General features: G+C 42.7%; 1 protein-coding gene across 6 annotated transcripts in view; it reads right to left on the reverse strand.

The window, feature by feature from the left end:
- The window catches only part of arhgef6 (Rac/Cdc42 guanine nucleotide exchange factor (GEF) 6), a 236,446-nt gene that overhangs the window by 178,647 nt on the left and 40,118 nt on the right, over positions 1 to 17,681 (reverse strand). For all 6 annotated transcript variants that reach the window (XM_073057741.1, XM_073057740.1, XM_073057744.1 and 3 more), the window contains one exon: positions 3,857 to 3,944. In XM_073057741.1, coding sequence (XP_072913842.1) covers positions 3,857 to 3,944 — 88 coding nt within the window. The remainder of the gene's footprint in view (positions 1 to 3,856; positions 3,945 to 17,681) is intronic.

Genomic DNA, 17,681 nt, shown 5'->3' on the forward strand with positions numbered 1-17,681 from the left:
ACGCAACATCGCACACAAAATGCTGGAGGAACTCAACAGGTCAGGCAGTATTTAGTATGGAAACACCAATGGCCTTGAAGTGAAAATCCTACAAAAAATAGTGGATATGGTCCAGTTCATCACAGGTAAAGCCCTCGCCACAATTGAGAACATCTACACAGAGCACTGTTGCAGGAAAGCAGCATCCACCATCAGGGTCCCCCACTACCCAGGACATGCTGTCTTCTCACGGCTGCCATCAGGAAGGAGGTACAGGAGCCTCAGAACTCATACCACCAGGTTCAGGAACAGTTATTACTCCTCAACCATCAGGCTCTTGAACCAAAGGGGATAACTTCAGTCAGTTACATGAGAACTTCTGCAGATGTTGGACATCCAAGGCAACATACACAGAGTACTGAAGGAACTCAGCATCTATTGAAATGAATAAATACCGTAGATTCCGGATTTTAAGCCGCTACTTTTTTCCCACATTTTGAACAGCTTTGAACTCTGCGGCCTTTAATCCAGAGCGGCTAATGTATTATTTTTTTTCATGCCGCCAAAAACATTTTGCCTCGTAACAGTAGACCAATAAAATTGATGAGTAGTTCAGAGGTCCAATGAAATTGTACGATAAATCAAGCGCACTTTCACAATTAAATTATTGTAAATCAGTCATTTGTACTCACCCTCATCAACATGGAAAACACTCGAAGAAAAGCATTGTGCTGCCTTTATGGCAGTTATTTAGTTTATAATATTTTCGCTTAGTAATTCATTTGTTAGTTAAAGTTAGAACTGTTTTAACTACCGGTATATTTGTTTTCTGTACTACATCGCGGGATGCTATGACGTCACACCCGGTTTCGCCGCGTCTTGTGGGATACCGGTTTGCGATAAACGGGACGGCGGGGGGGAGCGGCGGAGCGAAAACGCTGCTTTTAAGTTAAAGGCGATCAATAACTTTTCCTGGTAGGCTGCAGTATATATATTTTTTACCAGTCGTTAGGAGATATTGGAATGTTGTTCAGTAAAGAAGTATACGCAACGTATATTTAAAAGTAGCCTCGTTACAGGCACGGTTCGAAAAAAAGCATTTGCAATATGTATTTGTTTATGTTACCATATGGATTTAATTAAAAGTTAAAAAATCCTCATGTGTAATATCTTTCTGTGTAAATATCTCATATTACAACGTGGGACACCTGCGGCCGAAAATCCGGTGCGGCCTGTACAAGTAAAAAATTGATTTTATTTCTAAAATTAGAGCCAGCGGCTTTTAATCAGGTGCGCTCTGTAGTCCGGAATCTACGGTAGTTGTCATTTCAAGCAGAGATCCTTCTTCAGGACTGGAAAGAAAGGGGGAAGACGCCAGAATAAAAAGATGGGGGAAGGGAAGGAAGACAAACTAGAAGGTAATAGGTGCAGCCAGGGAATTGGAAAAGGTAAAGGGCTGGAGAAGAATAAACCTGATAGGGAAGGAGACTGGACCACAGGACAAAGGGGAGAAAGGGGTACCAGGGGAAGGATACAGACAGGTGAGGAGAAGAGCAAGAGGCCAGAGCTGGGAATAGAAGAGGGAAAGAAAAAAATTACCAGAAGGAGAAAGCAATATTCAAGCCTTCAGGTTGGAGACTACCTAGACAAAACATGAGGTGCTGCTCTTCCACTCTGACGGTGGCCTCATTATGGCTGAAAAGGAGGCCATGGACTGACATTTTTTGAGGAAATTACAAGTAGGCTAGACAAGGGAGATGCAGTGGATGTTGTGTATTTGAATTTTCAGAAGGCTTTTGACAAGGTGCCACACATGAGGCTGCTAAACAAGATAAGAGCCCATGGAATTATGGGGAAGTTACATATGTGGACAGAGCGTTGGTTGATTGGCAGGAAACAGACAGTGGGAATAAAGGGATCCCATTCTGGTTGGCTGCCGGTTACCAGTGGTGTTCCACAGGGGCCCATGTTGGGGCCGCTTCTTTTTACATCGTATAGCAATGATTTGGATTATGGAATAGATGGCTTTGTGGCTAAGTTTGCTGATGATACAAAGATAGGTGGAGGGGCCGGTAGTGCTGAGGAAACAGAGAGTCTGCAGACAGACTTGGATAGATCGGGGGAATGGGCAAAGAAGTGGTAAATGAATTACAATGTCAGAAAGTGTACGGTCATGCACTTTGGTAGAAGAAATAAACGGGCAGACTATTATTCAAATATTAAATTATTATTAAATATTGAATTAATACTTAAATATTAATTCAAAGTTCTGAGATGCAATGGGACTTGGGAGTCCTCATGTAGGATACCCATAAGGTTAACCTCCAGGTTGAGTCGGTGGTGAGGAAGGCGAATGCAATGTTGGCATTCATTTCTAGAGGAATGGAGTATAGGAGCAGGGATGTGATGTTGAGGCTATATAAGGCACTGGTAAGACCTCACTTGGAATACCGTGTGCAGTTTTGGGCTCCTTATTTAAGAAAGGACATGCTGACATTGGGGAGGGTTCAGAGAAGATTCACTAGAATGATTCTCGGAATGAGAGGGTTAACATATGAGGAACGTTTGACCGCTCTTGGACTGTACTCCTTGGAGTTTAGAAGAATGAGGGGGGGACCTCATAGAAACATTTCGAATGTTAAAAGGCATGGATAGAGTGGATGCGTAAAGTAGTTTCCCATGGTGGGGGAGTCTAGTACAAGAGGACATGACTTGAGGATTGCAGGGCTCCCATTCAGAACAGAGATACGAAAAAAAAATTTTAGCCAGAGGGTGGTGAATCTATGGAATTTGTTGCCACGGGCGGCAGTGGAGGCCAAGTCATTGGGTGTATTTAAGGCAGAGATTGATAGGTATCTGAGTAGTCAGGGCATCAAAGGTTATGGTGAGAAGGCGGGGGAATGGGACTAAAGGGGAGATTGGATCAGCTCATGATGAAATGGCGGAGCAGACTCGATGGGCCGAATGGCCGACTTCTGCTCCTTTGTCTTATGGTATTATGTCAGAAAGGAAACAGGGATTGGAATTATAATGGTTGGCCACTGGGAAATCTCACTTTACCAACCAAATATTCTGTTATATGAGCTGGTATCACCAATTAAAGGAGGCACAAAAATATAAAATGTTCGCATAAACCTTCAAATCCTACACCAGTTCCATTGTCTTTTGACCTTATCCCTCATGGAAAAAGATGAAATGCCGAAGATAATCTTTTGCCATTATTGTCTGCAGGTATCAACCTTGCAAGGATAATTCAAGGGCCATTCAGTTAGGGAGATGATTTGAGAACACAAGCCTCTTGTATTCTAGATCTGGTTAGGACAACAAGCTCCTGCTTGGGTTTTTCTATCAAAGAGCTTCATGGCCATTCTCCAAGCTGCTGGACTTTAGTTGGATGATCCTGCTTTATTCAACATGTTCAAAACCACTTGTATTCAGGAGGGAGGAGGAAATGACCGAGAAGAGGTGTGAAACAATGCTCGTACATAGCAGCCAAAAGAATCACCTGGGTAATCCATCTATTCTTCATTTCAGTCACAATTTTGCTTCCTAACATTAGCATTTTTGTTCACTTTGTTTAATAACTTCACTTTGCCATTAGAGTTCACTTCCTGTTGCATACCTATATTCAAATCAGATACACATTTCATACTCATTGAGAGACTACATCTTCAAAAGCCAGCAAACAGCAATATACTGCACCATACAGACAAGATACAATGAGTCTTTGCACGAGGAACAATGCACAATGCACACTGAGCAAGGCACGCAGTGAGCATGCAAGATACACATCAAGCATAAAAATGCAAATCAGGGACACTACTACCCATTATTTGTAATCACTAAGCAGATGAGAAGACAAAGAGCCATATCTTACCTTCAGTTGCCTTGTTAAGTGCTGAGAGTGTGGTCAAAACTTTGTTGAAGTTCTGTCCCTTGTACAGGTCATAGACATCAAAAGTTTGCTAGACACAGAAGTTAAATAAATTCATTACAAACTAGTAATGAAACAACAGGCTCAAAATCAATATGCTTGAAGGAACTTGTGAATAGGAGCAGGAGTAGGTCACGTGGCCCTTCAAGCCTGCTCCGCCATTCAATAAGATCATGGTTCATCTGGCCATGGACTCATCTCCACCAACTTGCCTTTTCCCCATTATCCATAATTCCCTAACTATGCAGAAATGTATCCAACTTTGTCTTAAATACATTTACTGAGGTAGCCTCCACTGCTTCATTGGGCATAGAATTCCACAGATTCACTACTCCACATCCTCAGAGAACCCCAGTAAGTTTGTCAAACAGCACCTGCCTTTACTGAATCCATGCTGCGTCTGCCTGATGGATTGATTTCTTTCCAAATCCCTCATTATTTCTTCTTTAATGATAGCTTCAAGCATTTTCCCAACTACAGATGTTATAACTGGCCTATAGTTACCTGCCTTTTGCCTACATCCTTTTTTGAACAGTGGCATGACATTCACCATCCTCCAGTCTGCCAGGACCTATCCAGAGTCTAGAGAATTTTGGTAAATTATCACCAAAGCCTCTACTATAACTTCTGCCACTTTTTCAGTACTCTGGGATGCATTCCATCAGGACCAGGGACTTATCTATCTTCAGGCCCACAAGTCTGCTCAGCACTACCTCTTCAGTAATAACTACTGAATCAAGGTCCTCACCTCCCAACGCATCCATAGCATCTCCTTTGGCATGTTAGATGTATCTTCCACCGTGAAGACCAACACAAAATAGTCATTCAAAGCTTCAGCCATTTCCTTATTATCCAATATCAATCCCCCCTTCTTGTCCTCCAAGGGGCCGACATTCACTTTAGCCACCCTTTTCTGCTTAATATAATTATAGAAACTTTTACTATCTGTTTTTATATTTTGTGCTAGCTTATTTTCATGCTCACTTTGTGGTTCTTTGTTGCTTTTTAAAGTTTTCCCAATTTTCCAGTTTCCCACTACTCTTGGCAACTTTATACGCACAGGCTTTTAGTTTGATGCCTTCTTTTATTTCCTTAGTTATCCAAGGCTCACTCTCCCCACCCTTACTGTTCTGGCTTTTAGCTGGAGCATACTTTTGTTGAGCACCATGAAAAATCTCTTTGAGAGTCTTTCACTGTTCTTCGATCGTCCCACCATATATCTTGTGTTCCCAGTCTACACTAGCCAAATCTTCCCTCATCCCATTGTAGTCTCCATTGTTTAGACATAATACACTGGTTTTAGATTGAACTAGTGCACCCTCCATTTGTATGAGAAACTCAATCATACTGTAATCACTCTTTCCAAGAGGATCCCTAACTACAAAATCACTAATTTTACCTGTCTCATTGCATAGGATCAGATATAAAATAGCACATTCCCTTGCGGTTCAGTAACATGCTGTTCAAGAAAGCCATCACAGATGCATTCTATGAAGTCCTCCTCAAGTCACCCAATCTATGTGCAAGTTAAAAGTCCCCCATGATAACTGCTGTTCCATTCTTACATGCCTCAGATATTTCTCTGTTTATTGCCTGTGCCATTGTAACGTTATTATTTGGTAGCTGATAGACAACACCCACCAATGATATTTTTACCTTTACTATTTTTGAACCTCTACCCAGATGGATTCAAAATTCTGCTTAGATCTTATATTATCTCACTATCACTCTGATCTCATCTTTAATTGAGAGTGCTACCCACCTCCCTTACCTTCCTGCCTATCCTTCTGCATTACCTGATATCCTTGGATAATTAATTCACAACCCTCTCCACCCTGCAACCACATTTCTGTAATGGCCACTAAAACATACCCCTTTGTACTGATTCGTGCCACAAGTTCACCGACCGTGTTTCGAATACTATTGTCATTCAAATAAAGTGCCCTTACACTTATTGTGCTTTTAAAATCTTTTAATTTTTTGCTCTTTTGCACTTTTCTTCTCTCTGCTCTTACTTTTCCTTTTTATCTTTTGCTTTTACTTTATCTTTATCCATACTTTTATCTTTTACTTTATCCACGCTTCTCTAACCTGTTGATCCCACCCCTCTATTATTTAGTTTAAAGCCTTATTCACAGCCCCAGTTATACGATTTGCTAGGATTCAAATCTCATTACAGTTCAGGTGGAGCCTGACCCATTGGAACAGCTCCCTCCTTCCCCAATACTGATGCCAATTTCCCATGAATTCAAACCCACTTCTCCCACACCAATCCTTGAGCCAAGCATTTAACTCTCTAATCTTCTTGACCCTATGCCAGTTTGCACATGGCTCAGGTAGTAACGCAGGGATTACCACCTTTTTGGTTCTGATTTTTAATTTAGTCCCTAGCTGCTCAAATTCTCTCAGCAGAACCTCTTTCTTTGTTCTACCCATGTCGTTGGTACCTACATGGACCACAACAACTGGATCTTTCCCTTCCCATTGCAAATTCCTCTGCAGGTCAGATAAGATGTCCCAAACCCGGGCACCATATGCAACACAGCCTTTGATTGGTCTATCCTCGCAACAGAGAACACTGTCTATTCCCCTAACTATACCAACCCTAATTCCCACTATATTTCTGTTCTCTACCCCATCTTGAATGGGTCCTGAACTAAGGTGCTACAGTTAGGTTGCTCACCCTTCCTACAGCTCCCACTCTTATTTACACAAGAATCTCAGACCTGTTGTCCAAGCTCAAGGGCTGAGGCTCCTCCAGCACTGTCTCTTGGATCCCACTACCCACCTCACTCACAGTCACACCGTCTTGTCCCTGACCACAGACCAAAATTGAGGCAGCTCATCTAATGGGTGTGACTGCCTCCGAAACAGAGAATCCAGGTAACTCGCCCCCTCCCTGATGTTCAGCACTGTTTGAAGTTTAGATTCCAGGTCATCAACTTTGCACCCGAGTTCTTCGACTGGCCAACACTTGCTGCACATGTGGTCACCAAGATCTACAATGAGACCCACCAGCTCCCACATCATGCCGCTACAGCACATCACATCACCTGATCCTGCATTAATCCTGCTTTACTAAGTTAGGTGTATTTTAGTGTTTTCTTATTTAACCACTACAAAGGACTTACCTGTTACTCACCTGTGCCTCCTTACCGAAGCCTCTTGAGCCAAAAGCCTCAAGTTTTCACTCCTGCACTGGTCCACTCACACAATTGTCTGTCTGCTGTGACCCTGCTTTACCTTTATTTGATCCTGCTAATGAATGGTGAATGGACTGGTCTGCCGCTAATGCGCCAAGCCCTACGAAACACTCCTTTTTAAAAACTCTTCTCTCCAACCTGTGCAAAGTTCTCCCTCTCTTTGCCAATCGATTAGTCCGGTGCTAATATATCAAGCCCCACGAAACGCTCCTTTTTTAAACTCTTCTCCCCAACCGCTGCGAAGTTCTCTTTCTCTGCAAAACGACTGGTCTACTGCTAATACGCTGAGCCCCACGAAATACTTTTTAAAACTCTTCTCCCCGACTTGTGTGAAGCTCCCTCTCTCTCTCTCTACAAATCAACTGATCTACCACTAATGATATATATTTAATAAGATATATTTAGCACAGTTTACACTCAGTGGTCACTTTACCTGTACCTAATAAAGTGGCCACTCTATGCTTGTGATCTCAGCTGCCATAGTCCACCCACTTCAAGGTTCAATGTTCAGAAATGCATTTCTGCAGACCACTGTTGTAAAGCGTGGCTATCTGAGTTACTGTCACCTTCCTGTCAGCTTGAACCAGTCTGGCTATTCTCCTCCAACTTTTCTCATTAGCAAGGTATTTTTGCTCACAGAACAGCTGTTCACTGGGTGTATTTTGGTTTTTTTTACACCATTCTCCGTAAAGTTCAGACACTGTTGTAAGTCAAAATCCCAGATCAGCAGTTCTGAAATACTCAAACTAGCCCAGCTAGCACTAACAATCAAAGTCACTTGGATCACATTTCTTCCCCATTCTGATATTTGGGCTGAACAGCAGCTGAACCTCTTGACCACATCTGCATGCTTTTATACACTGAGTTGCTGTCACATGGTTGGCTGATTAGATATTTGCATTAACGAGCAGGTGTACAGCTGTACCTAATAAAATGACCACTGATTGTACATTTGCCATTTTCAATATAAACCAGGTTATTACATTTTACATGAAGAAACTATGAAGTCAATTTCTCTTCACATACATTGCCTGGACTAATCTTCCAGGTGGGTCACACAAGGCTGCCAGCAAATGCCTTGCTGGATTCAATACAAGTCTGACCCATGTGAATCCCTAAAGGTGATAAGAAGGACGAATGCAATGTTAGCATTCATTTCAAGAGGACTCAAATATGAGCAAGGATGTAATACTGAGACTTTATCAGGCATTGGTCAGGTTGTGCTTGGAATATTATGAGCAGTTATAGGCGTTTTACCTAAGATGTGCTGACTTTGGAGAGGATCCAGAGAAAGTTCATAAGTATGATTCTGACAATGAAAGGGTTAATGCACGAGGAGTGCTTTATGTCGCTGTGTCTGTACTCACTGGAATTTTTAGAAAAATGAGGGCAATCTTACTGAAACCTATTGAATATTGAAAGACCTAGATAGAGTAGATGTGGAGAGGATGTTTCCTATAGTGAGTAAATTTAGGAGCAGAGGGTATAGTCTCAGGGGCAAGGAGGCGAGGGAGGAGATTGCTGAGCCTCTGGCAATGATCTTTGCATCATCAATGGGGACAGCAGAGGTTCCGGAGGATTAGAGGATTGCGGATGTTGTTCCTTTTCTCAAGAAAGGGAATAGAGATAGCCCAAGAAATTATAGACCAGTGAGTCCTACTTCAGTGGTTGGTGAGTTGATGGAGAAGATCCTGAGAGGCAGGACTTATGAACATCTAGAGAGGCATAATATGATTAGGAATAGTCAGCATGGTTTTGTGAAAGACAGGTCATGCCTTACGAGCCTAAATGAATCTTTTGAGGATGTGACTAAATACTTTGATGACATTAGAGCAGTAGATGTAGTGTATATGGATTTCAGCAAGGCATTTGACAAGGTACCCTATGCAAGGCTTATTGAGAAAGTAAGGAGGCATGGGATCCAAGGAGACATTGATTTGTGGATCCAGAACTGCCTTGCCCACAGAAGGCAAAGAATGGTTGTAGACGGGTCATACTCTGCATCGAGCTCGGTCACCAGTGCTGTGCCTCAGGGATCTGATCTGGGACACCTACTCTTCATGATTTTTATAAATGACCTGGATGAAGAAGTGGAGGGATGGGTTAGTAAATTTGCTGATGACACAAAGGTTGGAGGTGTTGTGGATAAGTGGAGGGCTGTTGGAGGTTACAGTGGGACACTGATAGGATGCAAAACTGGGCTGAGAAGTGGCATATGGAGTTCAACCCAGATAAGTGTAAAGTGGTTCATTTTGGTAGGTCAAATATGATGACAGAATATACTGTTAATAATAAGACAGTGTGGAGGATCAGAGGTTATCTTGGAGTCCGAGTCCATAGGACGCTCAAAGCAACTGCGCAGGTTGACTCTGTGGTTAAGAAAGCATACGATGCATTGGCCTTCATCAATCGTGGGATTGAGTTTAGAAGCCAAGAGGTAATGTTGCAGCTATATAGGACCCTGGTCAGACCCCACTTGGAGTACTGTGCTCAGTTCTGGTCGCCTCACTACAGGAAGGATGTGGAAACCATACAAAGGGTGCAGAGGAGATTTACAAGGATGTTGCCTGGATTGGGGAGCATGCCTTATGAGAACAGGTTGAGTGAACTCCGCCTTTTTTTCCTTGGAGCGACGGAGGATGAGAGGTGACCTGGTAGAGATGTATAAGATGATGAGAGGCATTGATCGTGTGGATAGACAGAGGCTTTTTCCCAGCACTGAAATGGCTAGCACAAGAGGCACAGTTTTAAGGTGCCTGGAAGTAGGTACAGAGGAGATATCGGGTAAGTTTTATTTTACGCAGAGAGTGGTGAGTGCGTGGAATGGGCTGCTGGCAACGGTGGTGGAGGCGGATATGACAGGGTCTTTTAAGAGACGCTTGGACAGGTATGTGGAACTCAGAAAAATACAGGTGGCCCCCGCTTTTCGAACTTTTGCTTTACGACAACTCGCTGTTACGAAAGACCTACATTAGTACCTGTTTTCACTAACCAAAGAGGATTTTTGCTTTTACGAAAAAAAGACGCCTGCTTTATACGTGTGTTTACCCCCGAGAAAGACTACAATGATCATAAAGCCTTGAGTGGGCAGTTGTTGGCGCATGCATATACGTGCGTACGCATCTGCGCATATATGCGTGTATTTTTCTCCAAATCAATTCTGGCTTGCTGTCTTCCTGAGTTTGATAAGTGAAACTATACTTTATATAGGGAGTATATTTATCATATCATTCCTGCTTTTACTATATGTTAGTGTTATTTTAGGTTTTATGTGTTATTTGCTTTGATTTGGTGGGGGGTTTTTTGGGTCTGGGAATGCTCAAAAATTTTTCCCATATAAATTAATGGTAATTGCTTCTTCGATTTATGACATTTCGGATTACAAACAGTTTCAAAGGAACGCTCTGCCTTTGGATTGCGGGGTAACCCTGTAGAGGGCTATGGGTAACCCTAGGTAATTTCTCAGGTAAGGACATGTTCAGCACAGCTTTGTAGGCCGAAGGGCCAGTATTGTGCTGTAAGTCTTGTATGTTCTAGAATAGAGGGACTTCCATTTAGAACAGAGATGAGAAGGAATTTCTTTAGGCAGAGAGTGGTGCATCTGTGGAATTCATTGCCACAAATGGCTGGCGAGGCCAAGTCATTATATTTAAAATGGAGGTTGACAGGTTCTTGAAGAAGGCAGGAGAATGGGGTTGAGAGGAATAATAAATCAGCCACGATTTAGTGGAGCAACTCAATGGGCTGAATGACCTATTTCTCTTATGGTTTTCCAATGTTTCTGCTGCACTACAGCAGCATTGTGCAGGTGTAACCTTGACAAAATACCAAGAAATCCCCTCTGAAACCTATGCAAACATCAGACATTTCACTGTGTTATTTCTGGCTTTCCAAAAGGAGGAAGTTAACAGCTGCCAAGAGCAGAAAGGCCCCAGCACTAACTGTGAACCAGTGGTACCTAGTGCTATCTAGGGTTTGTGCACTGCTAGAGGTGAAACTTGCAGAGTGAACAGGCTGATCATTCCTCTGCTGATTTTTGTGAAGCTATAGGGCAAAGTTACAGTACTGCATACTGTATACAGCTGCATACTGCATACAGCTTGATGAAAACACAAAAGAAAATATTTTCATTGTTTATAACAAGAAAAATTGAGCAGTTGCAATGCACAGGGTGTATCAGAGGCAGTGTAAAACTGATCCACTGTGCACTATGTGCTGGGGAATGGAAAAGTCTACAGCACTGTTCAATGAGCACTGAGTTCCCCTTACATCCCAATACCCCACCACTGTTCATCCCTCAGCAACATGGATTGATTTGTTAGTTTTCTCTTTGTTATTTGCAGTGTTCACTTCAACCATATAACCATATAACAATTACAGCACGGAAACAGGCCATCTCGGTCCTTCTAGTCTGTGTCGAAAGCTTACTCTCTCACCTCGTCCCACCTACCTGCACTCAGCCCATAACTCTCCATTCCTTTCCATATAACCATATAACAACTACAGCACGGAAACAGGCCATCTCAGCCCTTCTAGTCTGTGCTGAACGCTTACTCACACCTAGTCCCACTGGCCCACACTCAGCCCATAACCCTCCATTCCTTTCCTGTCCAATTTTACTTTAAATGACAATACCGAACCTGCCTCTACCACTTCTACTGGAAGCTCGTTCCACACAGCTACCACTCTCTGAGTAAAGAAATTCCCCCTCGTGTTTTGCCCCCTAACTCTCAAATCATGTCCTCTTGTTTGAATCTCCCCTACTCTCAATGGAAAAAGCCTATCCACGTCAACCCTATCTATCCCCCTCATAATTTTAAATACCTCTATCAAGTCCCCCCTCAACCTTCTACACTCCAAAGAATAAAGACCTAACTTATTCAATCTTTCCCTGTAACTTAGGTGTTGAAACCCAGGTAACATTCTTGTAAATCTCCTCTGTACTCTATTTTGTTGACATCTTTCCTATAATTTGGTGACCAGAACTGTACACAATACTCCAAATTTGGCCTCACCAATGCCTTGTACAATTTTAACATTATATCCCAACTCCTAAACTCAATGCTCTGATTTATAAAGGCCAGCATACCAAAAGCTTTCTTCACCACCCTATCCACATGAGATTCCACCTTCAGGGAACAATGCACCATTATTCCTAGATCACTCTGTTCTACTGAATCCCTCAATCCCCTACCATTGTATGTCCCATTTTGATTAGGACACTTTGCATAAAGTAACTACAGTTACACAGAACACAGAACAATACAAGCCCCACTCCCGCCATCTTAACTGTGTTTTACAAGAGCATTACTGACACAGTCCTGACAAACTGCATCCCCACCATCTATAGGAGCAGTCGAGCATCAGAATGGAAGTCCCTACAAAGGACAGTGAGAATAGCTGAGAGGTTCACAGGGGTCTTCCTCCTATCCATCAGGGATATTTATCAGGAGCAGGGCTCGTAGTATTATTAAGGATCCCACCCATCCATCCAGTATCCTCCTTGACTTTCTACCATCAGGCAGGAGACTATGATGCATAAAAACAAGAACAGTCAGGATGAGAAAAGGTTTCTTCCCCCAGGCTATTTGGCTTCTGAACTCGCTGCCACATCTTATTCAAAGTGCCCCTGGTTAATCTGTTCCATACCTTACAGTACTTAATATTGATGCACTTTAGTTTGTTATTTACGTGTGATTCATCTGTAGATTTTTATCCTTACCTTCATAAATTATTGTGTGTTATATGTATTGCACTACAGTGCTTTACGCCCTGGTTCACAGAAACGCTCTGCCATTTCTATATATATTATATGGTTATATACATTGTATACATGCATATAGATAAATGACAATAAACTTGACTTCAGCCCACAATGTTAGAAACATAGAAAACCCACTGCACAATACAGGCCCTTCGGCCCACAAAGTTGTGCTGAACATGTCCCTACCTTAGAAATTACTAGGGTTACCCATAGCCCTCTATTTCTCCAAGGTCCATATACCTATCCAAAAGTCTCTTAAAAGACCCTATCATATCCGCCTCCACCACCATTGCTGGCAGCTCATTCCACGCACTCACCACTCTCTACGTAAAATAAAACTTACCTCTGACATCTCCTCTGTACCTACTCCCAAGCACCTTAAACCTGTGCCCTCTTGTGGCAGCCATTTCAGCCCTGGGAAAAAAGCCTCTGACTATCCACACGATCAATGCCTCTCATCATCTTATACATCTCTATCAGGTCACCTCTCATCCTCCGTCGCTCCAAGGAGAACATGCCGAGTTCACTCAACCTATCCTCATAAGGCATGCTCCCCAATCCAGGCAACATCCTTGTAAATCTCCTCTGCACCCTTTCTATGACTTCCACCTCCTTTGTGTAGTGAGGCAACCAGAACTGAGCACAGTACTCCAAGTGGGGTCTGACCAGGGTCCTATATAGCTGCAACATTACCTCTCGGCTCCTAAACTCAATTCCACGATTGATGAAGGTCAATACACCGTTCGCCTTCTTAACTACAGAGTCAACCTGTGAAGCTGCTTTGAGCGTCCTATGGACTCGGCCCTAAGATCCCTCTGATCCTCCACACTGCCAAGAGTCTTACCATTAATACTATATTAATACTAAGTTGTACTGACCTATTAGCCCACTCTAAGATCAATCTAACTCTTCCCTCCCACATAACCCTAATTTTTCTTTCAATTCATGTGCCCATGTAAGAGTTTTTTTAAATGTCCCTAATGTATCTGTCACTACCACTAACCCCAGATGGGTGTTCCATGCACCCACCATCTCTGTGAAAAAAAAACCACCTCTGATTTCCTCTTTATTGATTTCCTCCAATCAGCTTAAAATTGTAGTAGCCATTTCCGCCCTGGAAAAAAGTTTTCTGCATTGTGTTCTGTAACAACATCAGCTGCACTTCAGAAGTGTTTCAGTACAGGTTCATGGCTACTCAGGGGGCAATATGAAGGATTTGTTGTAGCTTATGTCCCCCAAATGACTGCCATGTAAATCCAGGAAATCATACTCTGCAGATATCCACAAATGGTTAATCTCATGCAACTAAGTACTGTTAATGAATTTCATTTTCTGGCAATACTCAGTAAAGAGGAAGGAAGCACTGGTCGCTTGTTTAAAAAATAACCCACATTTACTTCAAACTAAATGTATTTCATTCCTTTTGTCCTGAGCCTGTAAATTAAACAGATTGTTGGAGGAATCTATTCTTAAATGGTAGGTTTAGTTGGAATGACTATTTAATACTAAATGACACTTTTAAAGTATTTGTGTTCCAATTAAACTTTCCTTGACTACGTGTGGTACAATGTGGAAACAAGCCATTCAGCCCATTGAGTCTGTGCACACCAGCAATACATGAATTTCTCTTTGTACTTTTGCCCATGTTATCACCAACTCACTCCAGATTCAACCCCTCATGTACAACTAGGGCCAATTTCACCTCCCAACCCACTTCTTTTTGGGACAGGGAAAGGAACTGGAAACCCATACAATTACAAGGAGAACATGTAAAGTCCAGACACCATCCAATGTCAGGGTTGAATGCAGGTATTTGGTGCTGCAAAGCCGTGGCTTAATTAGCCTTGCCATTCTTCAACTCACACTCTGTGCTAAATTTTAACATGGATTACACAATCCTGTCTAAGGTCATGATAACTTGAATCAGATCTGCTCTTGGCCTTCTGATTCTATAAGACCATAAGACACCGGAGAGAATTAGGCCATTCAGCCCATCGAGTCTGCACCTCCATTCCATCAGGGCTGATTTATTATCACTCTCAACCCCATTCTCCTGCCTTCACTAATCAAGAACTTAGCCTCCACAGCCATCTGTGGCAATAAATTCCAGAGATTCACCCCTATCTGGCTGAAGAAATTCCTCTTCCTCTATTCTAAATGGATGTCCTTTTATTCTGAGGCTATGCCCTCTGGTCCTAAATGTCCCCCACTATTGGAAAAATCCTCTCCACGTTCCGTCTATCTAGATCAGGGATTCCCAACCTGGGGTCCATGGAACTCTTGCTCAATGGTATTGTTCTGTGGCATAAAAAGGGTTTGAAACCCCTAACCTAGACGGTCCTGGGTTGTGTTGGCAGAACTCTTGGCTCAGGCCAATGGGGCCTCCCAAGGATTAGTTTTGGGGACACGACTGCTCACTGACCTAATAACATAAGAATATAAGAGATAGGAGCAGGAGTAGGCCAATCGGCCCCTCAAGCCTGCTCCACCATTCAACAAGATCATGGCTGATCCAATCTTAACTCTAGTTTTCACCGAATCCCACAAGGCAACAGTGCCAACCAACAGGGCACCATGCCGCCCATTTTATTTTATTATTCATCCCGCCCAAACCCACGTGATCACCCGGGGGAAAAAAACCGAGTTGCCAATTGAGGAGAAAAAATCTGGAAAATTCCTCTCCGACCCATCCAGGCTATCGAAAACTGGTCCAGGAGATCACATGGCTGATCTAAACCTAGCCTCATGTCCACTTACCTGCTCGCTCACCGTATCCCCTAATGCCATTTTTATCCAGGAAAATGTCTATCTCCGTTTTGAATTTATTGAGTGTAGTAGCTTCCACAGCTCTCTGGGGCAGTAAATTCCACAGCCCCACTACCCTCTGAGTGAAGAAATTTCTCCGCATCTCAGTCCTGGAACGGCATCCCCTTATTTTAAGATTATGCCCCCTAGTCCTAGTTTCACCCATCATTGGAAACATTCTCCCCGCATCCACCCGATCCTGGATGATGGGATTGTAAACTTTTTGTTAAGTGTGTTTGTAACACAAAGGCAGACAACATCAGCAGTGTAGATGGAAACATTAAATCATAAAGCAACATTAGATCAAGCAAATGGAAAAACTGTGCGAAACGGATTTCAATTTAAGCAAATATGAGGTCACCCACACTGGACAAAAGGTGCTGTTTTGTTTTTCCAATTCATTTGCAGGTTGGGGAACGGCTGGCAGATACAATCAATCCTCCACTGCTATTGTTGGTAGTGAAGGGAATGAGTATTTTGGGTCAAGAACGGAGAGACCATCAGCAGATTGCATTGCCTTGGATAGTTTGAGCTTCTTCAGTATTGGAGCTTCCTTCATCAAGGCAAATGTGGCACCAAGGTAGAAATGTGGTTAGTGGGATGTTATTACAACTCAGACATTGGAGTTTGGAGATCAAATCTGGCGTATTCTGTAAGCAAGTCTGTAAATCCTTTCCATATAAGCATGGGTTTCCTCCGGGTGCTCCAGTTTCTTCCCACAGTTCAAAGATGTACCAGCTGGTAGGTTAATTGGTCATTGTAAATTGTCCCATGATTAGGCTAGGATTAAATAGGTGTGGTGCAGCTCATTGGACTGGAAGGACTGTTCCACGCTGTGTCTTAAAATAAGATAAATGAATAGTACCCTATCACACTCTGAACACATGTCTTATAGGTGATAGAAAGGATACGCAGGATAAGGAGATAACTCACTAGAGAATCATTGGTCTCAGATCTGCTCCTCTCACCATAGGTTCAGACACATAAAGTGTAAAGCAGAGGGGAGAGTGGACATCAGATTGTTGGAAAATGATGCTGGAGAGGTAGTAATGGGAACAATGAAATGACAGGCAAACTGAATTAAGTATTTTGCCTCAGTCTTCACTGTGGAAGGTACTAGCAGTAAGCTGGAAGTTCCAGGTGTTAGGGGGCATGAAGTGTGTGAACTTACCAAGATGAGAGAGAATGTTCTTGAGAAACTGAAAGGTCTGAAGGTCACCTGGACTGGGTAGTGACCACCCCTGGGTTCTGAAAGAAGTGGCTGAACAGATCATGGAGGCATTAGTAATCTTTCAAGAATCAGTAGATTCTCGAATGGTTCTGGAAGACTGGAAAATAGCAAATCTCACTCCACACTTTAAGAGAGAGAAACAGAGGAAATGAAACTATAGACCAGTTAGTTTGAGCTCAGTGGTTGGGAAGATGTTAAAGTCAATTACTGAGGATGTCTCAGGATACTTGGAAGCACATGAAATAGGCTGTAGTCAGTTTCCTCAGGAGAAAATCTTGCCTGACTAATCTGTTGGAATACTTTGAAGAAATAACATGGAAGATAGACAAAAGAGAATCGCTTGAAGTTGTTACTTGGAATTTCAGAAGGCCTTTGACAAGATGCTACAGATGAGGCTGCTTAAAAAGCTACAAGCCTATGCTATTAGAGGAAAGATTCAGGCATGGCTGAAGCAGTGGCTGATTGGCAGGAAACAAAGACTGGAAACAAAGAGAGCCTTTTCTGGTTGGCTGCAGTGAATAGTGGCATTCCACAAGGGCCTGTGTTGGGACTGATTCTTTTTACTTTACATGTCAATGATTTGGATGATGGAATTGATGGCAAAATCAATTGCAAAATTTGCAGATGATATGAAGATAGGTGGAGGGGCAGGTAGTTTTAACGAAGTAGAGGGGCTACAAAAGGACTTAGATTAGGAGAATGGGCAAAGAAATGGCAGATGGAATACAGTGTGGGGAAGTGTATGGTCATACAGCTGGGTAGAAG

Source organism: Hemitrygon akajei, chromosome 10 (assembly GCF_048418815.1).
Source record: "Hemitrygon akajei chromosome 10, sHemAka1.3, whole genome shotgun sequence".
Taxonomy (NCBI): Eukaryota; Metazoa; Chordata; class Chondrichthyes; order Myliobatiformes; family Dasyatidae; genus Hemitrygon; species Hemitrygon akajei.